We start from the raw sequence: 9,079 nt of genomic DNA, 5'->3' as shown, positions 1-9,079 counted from the left end.
AGAACTGACATTTTGTGGTTTACCAGTAGGCAAGAATTAGCAGTCGTGAAAATTATACTTTTGAATGAATAGTTTTGCTTGGCATCAAATTTTTTAACAAGCACTGCTCTTTAAAATTCAGAATTTGAGCAAGCCCGAAAGACATTTTACCAGTGCAGGGCTTCAGGGCTTGTGCTTATATTGACCACTATAATTGTACGTTGACAGATATATTTAACGATATTTGATATGGCAAATCATTCACGTACAAATTATTTTGTACCAAAAGTGGGTAGTTATTCCGATTGCATCTATAAAATATCTTAAAAACAAGAAATATTACCAGATAATGTTACTTAAATAATAGTTCCGTACACAAAAAAACAAATTATTATGAGTTTGATGCATGTTTCTTCATTTCATACTGTCAAAACATAACAATATACAATACATGAATGACACCTGCAAGGCTGCGGTTCACAGTTTAACAACAATTGGAACACTTCGGCCATGGCCGAGTTGTAACAATTGTATATAAGAGGTCATTCTCGAAGCTTGTCGAAGATGGTCAAGTTTTAAGCTTGGTACAATTGTTGTCTGTGTCGGTCAAGTTTCGTTTTGTTGGAAAGGTAAATCCTTTGTTTTAATGCATTTAATGCTTGTTTTGTGCAAAATATCTTTGCACTTGCACAGTAAAATATGAATATAAACCTTAATTATCTATTTCAAACCTAAAATGCTTCTCTAAATACAATTTCAATATTTTTCAAAACCCCCCTGTTTTTGCACAAACCCGTATATAAGTTATGGATCGGAAGAATCCCATATAACATGTCTATTATTTTAGACTAGGCAAGAATCTGCATGTGCAGCCACAATCGATGCAGTATGATTTGTATATATATACATTGACAACACAAACATCAACAGAATAAATGCCCCAGATTTGAGTAAAACAAAAATTAATATCAATTTATTTCCTAAATCATGGTCTTAAATGTGCGGCAACATGTGCATGTTGTTTAAGTCAGAAGTCATTTTTACAGTCATTGTTGGAGTACGATTTATTAAAGTTCTATTGCATAACTGATCTGATTAAATTTATTGCCTTTCCTTTTAAAAAGGATGAATTCAGGTGTGAAATATAGAATATAACTATATTATTGCATAATACTAATACCATTAAATGGAAACTATAAGCTTTCACCGATCTTTATCGTAATGTGAAAGCAAAAGTAAGATGTTAAAAGGCTGCCAAACCATGTTTTCAAATTTGTCTTTCTGTTAATCTTTGAAATTTAAATGGCTGTAACACAATTGTTTATTTTCAAAAAAACGATCCTATTATTGATTGTAAAAAGACCCATCCATTTCAAAAGATGTCGAAATATCGGAAGAATGAGAGCATGTGTTTCTTTTTCATATTTTCCACAGCAGTGGTCGAAATTGGCACAAGCCCGCAAGCCCTGCACTGGTAAAATGTCTTCCGGGCTTGCTCAAATTCTGAATTTTATATAGCAGGTCTTGTTCAAAAACATGATTCCATGCAATAGTATAAGAATTCGGGCTTGTTCATCCGAAATGCTAATTTCAATGACTGCCACAGTAATAGCAGATCGAGATAGGACTCCGTACACATCCATGTACTCCTCATTTCTTTTGGAACTTTCAGGCCTTATGATATATGGATTTGTCCAAGTGGCCTTTGGTTAAAAATGCTATTTCACAGACTGACTTCAGAAAACCTTCATTAGTAACTTTTGCCCGTTTTTTTTAAATGCATGCTGTTTTGACAACATCTAGTTAATATGTTTATGGGAAAAGTAGATTCACGAAATTATTTAGACTACATTGATTCATTATGACTTACTTATTTGATAATGAGATAAGCTAGGGTCTAATTATGCAAACACATTGTCTGCTCATAAAGCACCAATCACACAGGGCAGTATTGGGAGTTATGCTAAAAAGCCTAGATGAAACACTTCGATACACAGCATTGATTAAGCATGTCATTTGTGTAAACCCAGATGGTTATGTCATTAACTGCATGGCGCGAGAAGTAAGTGGATTGAATAGTGGCTGTTTGTTTACATCAGACTGTTGTTGATATGTTGTCATTGTTCCAGCCTCATTTTATTGCAATTGCAGATGTTTTTGGCCAGAATCAACGCCCTTGCAGAAAAAAAGCCAACCAAAACTACCTTCAGACAAACACGGCTGAAATTCAGCTGAATTTGTGCTATATGCAGTATATCGATCAATACATAGGTATGATTTTGTTGTGATACATTAGCAGCATATTTGTGGACTTACGTCAGAGAATTGAATTTAGAAAAAAATACTGCTCACCCCTTTGTGTTTGTTAGAAAAATGTATGTACTTAAAAACAACAACAATGTTTTCTGTGTCATAATCAAAGCATAAGGTTTGTAAAAACATTGAGTAACAGTTTCTTGGACAGTTTGTTTATTTTGGCTTCTATGTCGGATTAGTTTGATCATCACCATCGGCCTTCGTAGATAGATATTAAATATCAATGCATAAAGAACTTTAAAAATGATATTGCTTGTCATGATGATGGACTGTGCCTCAAAATTGATATAAGTCAAATACTGCCGTCTAGAATCTGAGCACGAAATAACAGTCTACAACGTGTGAGTTGTGTATACGTCATCATTTTGTGTGTTTACAAGAAATGGAAAGTAAACAAATCGAAAGTTGCTCTTTTTCAAGAGTTTTCACTCGCTTTTTTATACCCCCGACAAACGAAGTTTGAAGGGGGTATATTGGAGTCACCCTGTGGTCGGTTTGTCGGTCGGTCCTTTGCAATTTACCTTGTCTGGAGCATAACTTAAAAACTACTGGATATATAAATATTGCCCTTTATTTGTTGTTTTTTTGCTGTCAATTTTTTTTGTCTTTGTTTTTATTTTGGAGGTAAACTATACATTGCAAAAAGGAGACTCTAGACAAGTACACTTTTGATAGGCCAAAAAAGAACACTTTTTTAACATTCCATCTAGAAAAAGCAATCAAAGTAAATGTGAATTTAAAGTTTTGTGGCATGGCACAATATTTATCTCAGGTTTTACGATAAGTATCTCTTCTCCTTAAAGTCCCGCCACTTCTCCCTAATTTGACTGGTGGGAGAAGTGACTTCTCCCCAAAAATTCAGCCTTGTGAGAGCCCTGGTGATAACAACCCGAGATGGTAAAGAAAGTGTCTGAAGTGAAAATGAACAAGAAAGAAGAATTAAGAGCAATCGGTCTGGATATTACTACAATGTGTGCATAAACATGCATGTACTTTGATAACAATACAAAGCTAATATTGTGCGCATTGTTTTCCCATTTAAGAAAGCACCATGCCCCTATTTTGGCCCACCCTGCCCTTTTTTTGGCCCACCCTGCCCTTTTTAATTCCTGGCTAAAACACTATTTACTGGTTCCAGGTAATGGGGTGTTTGCTAGGCAAGAGCTCTTGAAGGGGCAGTTTATTCTCGAGTACAGAGGAGAACTATGTAAACAGCAGTCTGATGGTGATGAAATGTTCAAATACCATTTCAGACATAACAACAAGGAATACTGGTATGTATATATAGTTTTTGTGTAAGCTTTAATTTTTGTAGTAATAAATTGCTATTTATTTTCTTTTATACACTACTTTTTTAGCTTGTCTTTTTTCGATTGATAAAGTCTGGATATTGTGATGGCCTTGTGGTTGAACCAAAACTCTATCCCAGTTTACAAGGTTACAGTTAAGTTTTATTTTGTAAAACTATGCATTGTCATACTATCTCGTCGTGTCTTGGCTGTAATTTTGGGTTAAAATTCAGCGCTATTCCCAGTGCAAAAAAAACATACATTTTCCCCATGACTGGAAAATATGTGTGGTTTATATTAAGAAAAAAATATTAAGCAATGTCGGGTGCATTCTCCAAACAAAAAAAAACATTATCAAAGTCAATAGTTTTCTTGGTTTCAATATTTTAAACTGAAGCATTGTTGTTCACAAAATAAAAAAATAATCTAATGACACCCAAAGTGGTGAAAAAAACACATAGGAACATTAAACACATAGGGACATTAAACACATAGGGACATTAAACACATAGGGACATTTGTCATAATACATTTCCTTTCTTTGTAGTAATGTTATGTTTCAATTGTTTTAATAGCATCGATGCCTCAAAAGACACGTGTCTTGCACGCATGGTCAACGACTTGGACCGATACACAAAGCCTAATTGCAAAATGGTTAAAGTTGTTGATGACAGACATCAACCAAGACTCTGTCTGTATGCAACTGAAATGATCAGCAAAGACACTGAATTGAGGTACGATTATGGTGTTGCTGATGTACCTTGGAGAAAGCGAAAGGTAAGAAATAAAATGTTTTAATTTTCTCTTCTTTTTAATTGAAGTCAAAATACTGAATGCATTGTACTCAAACTCTGTTGGATGTTAAATAAAGTCTGACGGGTATTGCTTCTCACTTGGGTAAAATTTGTATTATTGATTTCCCCTATTGATACCCCAATTTGGTGTGAGCTTTATGACGTCACAAATTTTAATAATAGACCAACATACAACCTCAACCTCTAGTTTCGTCAAGTGTTGAATTATCTTTCATTGCTTGTTTTTATGAATTTTTCCCTTTAAAAGCTATAAAAACTTACGGATACTACTCTAATTTTGTCTTGATTGAAATGTATGTTATAATTTATTACATAGCTTATGGTGTAGATACAGACATGACTTAATCAATAATTGAATTCCTTGTAAATGAGATTGTTTTATTAGCAAGGTGCACACAATCAAAGCTTTTTCATTCAAATGGACTTAACTTGAATCCAGACAACTATCGGCAACTTTATGATAGTAAGTTGAATCATAATGTTGACATCAATGTCTCTGCATTTACAAACTTGTATACCATATTTTGCAGAAAAATGATGTCAAGCCTGTGGTTTTTGAACAATTCAGTAATATCAAGATGTTCCTTGTTAATTGTTTTTGTTATTTGCATGGTTTTTCAGGATATGCAAAAGTGAGAACTACATATTCAGTGTACATGAAAAGTCTTTTAGCGTTCAAAAATATTGATTATTAAAACATTTGGTACTTACTGTTTCTAAGAAGCGTGTACATGGGATTTAATGTTTAATTAAAAAAAAATCATATTGCCTTAAAAAAATTAAAGCAAACAATTCTTTTTGTATTATTAAATACAGAGAGACATTTTTTTTCTGTCGTAGTTCGAATTTACACATGACATATGATATATAAAAGCCTGGCAATGTCATGTTCTCTGACTCATTTCATGTACACTGGTATTTGCCTTACATTATTTTATTTTCCAATTTCATCTAAAAGTTATATGACTTAATTTTCCGCCCCACCATTTGAATATTCATAATTTTGTTCTCCATTTGAACAAGACTACGGACAGCCCTGTCCTACTATTGTCGTAAAAATCCACAAAGTAATAAAAACAATCTCAATAGTTTTTTTACTTTTTCAGTCTGTGTCTTGTTTTTTTTGTTTGTTAGAATTTTGTTTTAACAATTTTTTCCTGTCGTAGTTCGAATTTACACATGACATATGATATATAAAAGCCTGGCAATGTCATGTTCTCTGACTCATTTCATGTACACTGGTATTTGCCTTACATTATTTTATTTTCCAATTTCATCTAAAAGTTATATGACTTAATTTCCTGCCCCACCATTTGAATATTCATAATTTTGTTCTCAATTTGAACAAGATTACGGACAGCCCTGTCCTACTATTGCCGTAAAAATCCACAAAGTAATAAAAAAAATCTCAATAGTTTTTTTACCTTTTCAGTCTGTGTCTTGTTTTTTTGTTTGTTAGAATTTTGTGTTTAAAAGTTGTTCATCAGAACATTTGTGGGAATCTTAAAACTGTTGAAATGAATAGTTTTTTCCATAATTAATTCATTATGTGATTGGCCTTTGTCAAGACCACACAATCATCTATACTGCAGTTCATCATGTAAAATTACCTCCAGCTAATTTGTCCTTAGTGTGTTAGAATTGTACCTCAGAAGGTTTGTCATAATTTAAAATTGTAAAATGATTTTATGGCGCTTGATATACATGGTTGTGTGCTGAAGACAGATACTTTTATGATATCTCATTAATGATCATGAATCCCAATTGGGCTAATTAAAATCATCCGTGTGTCCTTTGTCCCTCCCAGTTGTGTCTGGACTGTTATTAAGTCATCTATGGACTGATTTTAAAATACTTTTGCAAATGTGTTATGCATACAAAGACGTCATGTCGTGTGCAAGGCCAATGTCCTTACCTCCAAGGTCAAAATTACACTATATAACCCGGACTGTATCCTCTTCATGTATAGACAGTTCTCAAAGTAACTTGCTGTTTTGCATACAAAGATGACATTCCACTTGCAGGACCCGTGTCCCTACCTCAAAGGTCACACTTATGGTTTGATTTCTATGGAATGCTGCGTTTAATGACATAGAGTATATCTGTTCATGTCCGAACTGTATCTTTCACATGTATGGAAATTTTGAAATTATTTGGCACACATGTTTAGTATACTTTAGGCATGTGTTACGTGCAAGGTTTGTGTTCTTACCTCCAGGGTCAAAGTCACACTTTGTGTTTGATCATTATAGATTGTTCAATATACATACCGTACATTGAGTATAGGTGGTCATATCCAGGCTGTAACCTTTTGATGTTTGGACAGATTTTAAAATAACTTTGCACATCTGTAAACCACATAAAGACAGCACGTTAAGACCTGTTTCCCTTTGTAAAAGATCCAGGTCACACTTGTCTATGTTTTATTACCTCACAAAGTATGCCAAACGTTTTTAAATAATGGTGTGTTGCTGTGTGATAAATGACTGTATATAACTTAAAATTAAAATTTTAAAATGACCTTACAACTCCTGAAACCCTGTCTTTGAACATAAGACAAATACTTCTCATGGCATTGTGACATGGCAGATGTGCGCGTTGTATAGAATTTTGATACATTTCAGATGCTGTTAAAGATGGTCATACAGCTGCAGATACTACAGAGGTCACAGAAACATCTGAAGATGCCCTCGGTGAATCAGCAGAAGTCTTGGAACATGCTTATCATGGTAAACTTGAGTGCTAATTAGTTCATACTAATTGATTTAAGCCTGATTGTGTAAAAGCTAACAGCATATTTTAAACACACTCCAGTCAGTTTCCTTGGTCAAACTCACCAGTACTGAGTGTAAATATGAGAGGAAACTAGAACATTTTCCTGACTGGGGATCAAACCTAGCACCTCTTGGCTACGAGGCGGACACTATAACTCTGAGCCATCCTTACATTAATTGAGTTTATGATCTGAAACAGGTACGTACATGTTTCTGTTGCATCTAGACTAGCATCGACTTTAAAGTACCTCATGATGTATGCTAAAAGTTTGTAATGAATTGTGTGTGTGTGTGTTGGAGTCAAACCTCAGAAAGTTTGTTAAGCTTAATTCAGTAAAACTTATGCTTGTTCTCAATTAACAGATTTATTCAGTCTGGGTTATTTAATCACTTATTGGGTGTCACCTTGGGGGACATTGTTTCTCGGAATGACAAACACATGTTGATTTATACATCTAGATCTTGTATGTTCGTAATTTGGCGATGTAAGCATCTAGTTAGTTAATAATTGCTTGTGTTATTTTTGTACCTGAATACCAGTATATATGTGTGAAGCTTTTAGCTTTAATGAGTTTGTAATAGTATACATTCAACTCAACTGTGTGTTTCAGATACTGTAGAGAACAGTGGGACAGTTGCCTCATCCACAGTTGCCCCATCCACAGTTGTCTCTGAACATGCCGAAGGGCCGCCTCAAGGTAAATTGAATACAAAAACCAACTTTCTTTACATAGTTATTTCTCGCTGGTGACCACAATCTGTTGATGTTAATTACTTAAGACTATTTTTTTGTGATGAGGTACCTCATAAAGTAGACATAATGCTTGTAAAGATGAACATGGAATGTGTGTGTGTGTGTTGCTTACAAATGTTAGATGTCTTGTCATCTATTAAAATCAGGCTTATTATACTCTTTAATATGTATTTGGACAAAGTATGTGTAAAAATATTGGTGAAATATGTGTGTTGAAATGAACAACCTCTGTGTGAATTGGGTCATCTTGTGTCAGAAAACTTAATTGTTAGGTCACATAAGAAATAGCCTATTTATACCGTCTTAACCATTTTTTTTACCTTTCTTTAAACATGGAGAGATTGCTTCCCTTTACAAATTCTTGGACAACTCTTGTACTTGTTTAACATAATTGAATTGGTCATCAGATTGGCAGATGTTTAAACCATACAGATGTAATTCAATCATACTTCATTTGAAAGTTTTCAAAAGACATGTTTCTATGTTTTATTACCTCACAGAATATGCCAACAGCTTTAAACTAATGGTGTGTTACTGTTTGTCAAAATTGTAGCTCTGAGTGCTTGTATGGTAACTTAAAACTAAACTTACATCTCCTGAAACCTATGTTTGTGAACATAAGACAAATGCTTCTCATGGCATTGTGACATGGCAGATGTGCGCGTTGTATAGAATTTTGATACATTTCAGATGCTGTTAAAGATGGTCATACAGCTGCAGATACTACAGAGGTCACAGAAACATCTGAAGATGCCCTCGGTGAATCAGCAGAAGTCTTGGAACATGCTTATCATGGTAAACTGGAGTGCTAATTAGTTCATACTAATTTTTTAAGCCTGATTGTGTAACAGATTATTTTAAACACACTCCAGTCGGTTTCCTTGGGCAAACTCGCCAGTACTGAGTGTAAATATGAGAGGAAACTAGAACATTTTCCTGACTGGGGATCAAACCTAGCACCTCTTGGCTGCGAGGCGGACACTATAACTCTGAGCCATCCTTACATTAATTGAGTTTATGATCTGAAACAGGTACGTACATGTTTCTGTTGCATCTAGACAAGCATCAACTTTAAAGTACCTCGTGATGTATGCTAAAAGTTTGTAATGAATTGTGTGTGTGTGTGTGTGTTGGAGTCAAACCTCAGAAAGT

General features: G+C 34.3%; 1 protein-coding gene across 1 annotated transcript; it reads left to right on the top strand.

The window, feature by feature from the left end:
• Positions 1-549: 549 nt before the first annotated feature.
• Positions 550-8,722, top strand: LOC128229242 (histone-lysine N-methyltransferase set-1-like). Its single transcript, XM_052941010.1, has 7 exons — positions 550-608; positions 2,131-2,250; positions 3,434-3,569; positions 4,160-4,361; positions 7,024-7,128; positions 7,785-7,871; positions 8,618-8,722. The coding sequence occupies exons 2-6, from the start codon at positions 2,226-2,228 to the stop codon at positions 7,791-7,793; spliced, it is 477 nt and encodes a 158-aa protein (XP_052796970.1). The 5' UTR covers positions 550-608; positions 2,131-2,225; the 3' UTR covers positions 7,794-7,871; positions 8,618-8,722.
• The last annotated feature ends 357 nt before the right edge of the window (positions 8,723-9,079 follow it).

The sequence above is a fragment of the Mya arenaria genome, chromosome 3 (genome assembly GCF_026914265.1).
Source record: "Mya arenaria isolate MELC-2E11 chromosome 3, ASM2691426v1".
NCBI classification, from domain to species: Eukaryota; Metazoa; Mollusca; class Bivalvia; order Myida; family Myidae; genus Mya; species Mya arenaria.
Note: the sequence above shows the minus strand (reverse complement) of the source record. Positions and strands in the feature narration are given on the sequence as shown.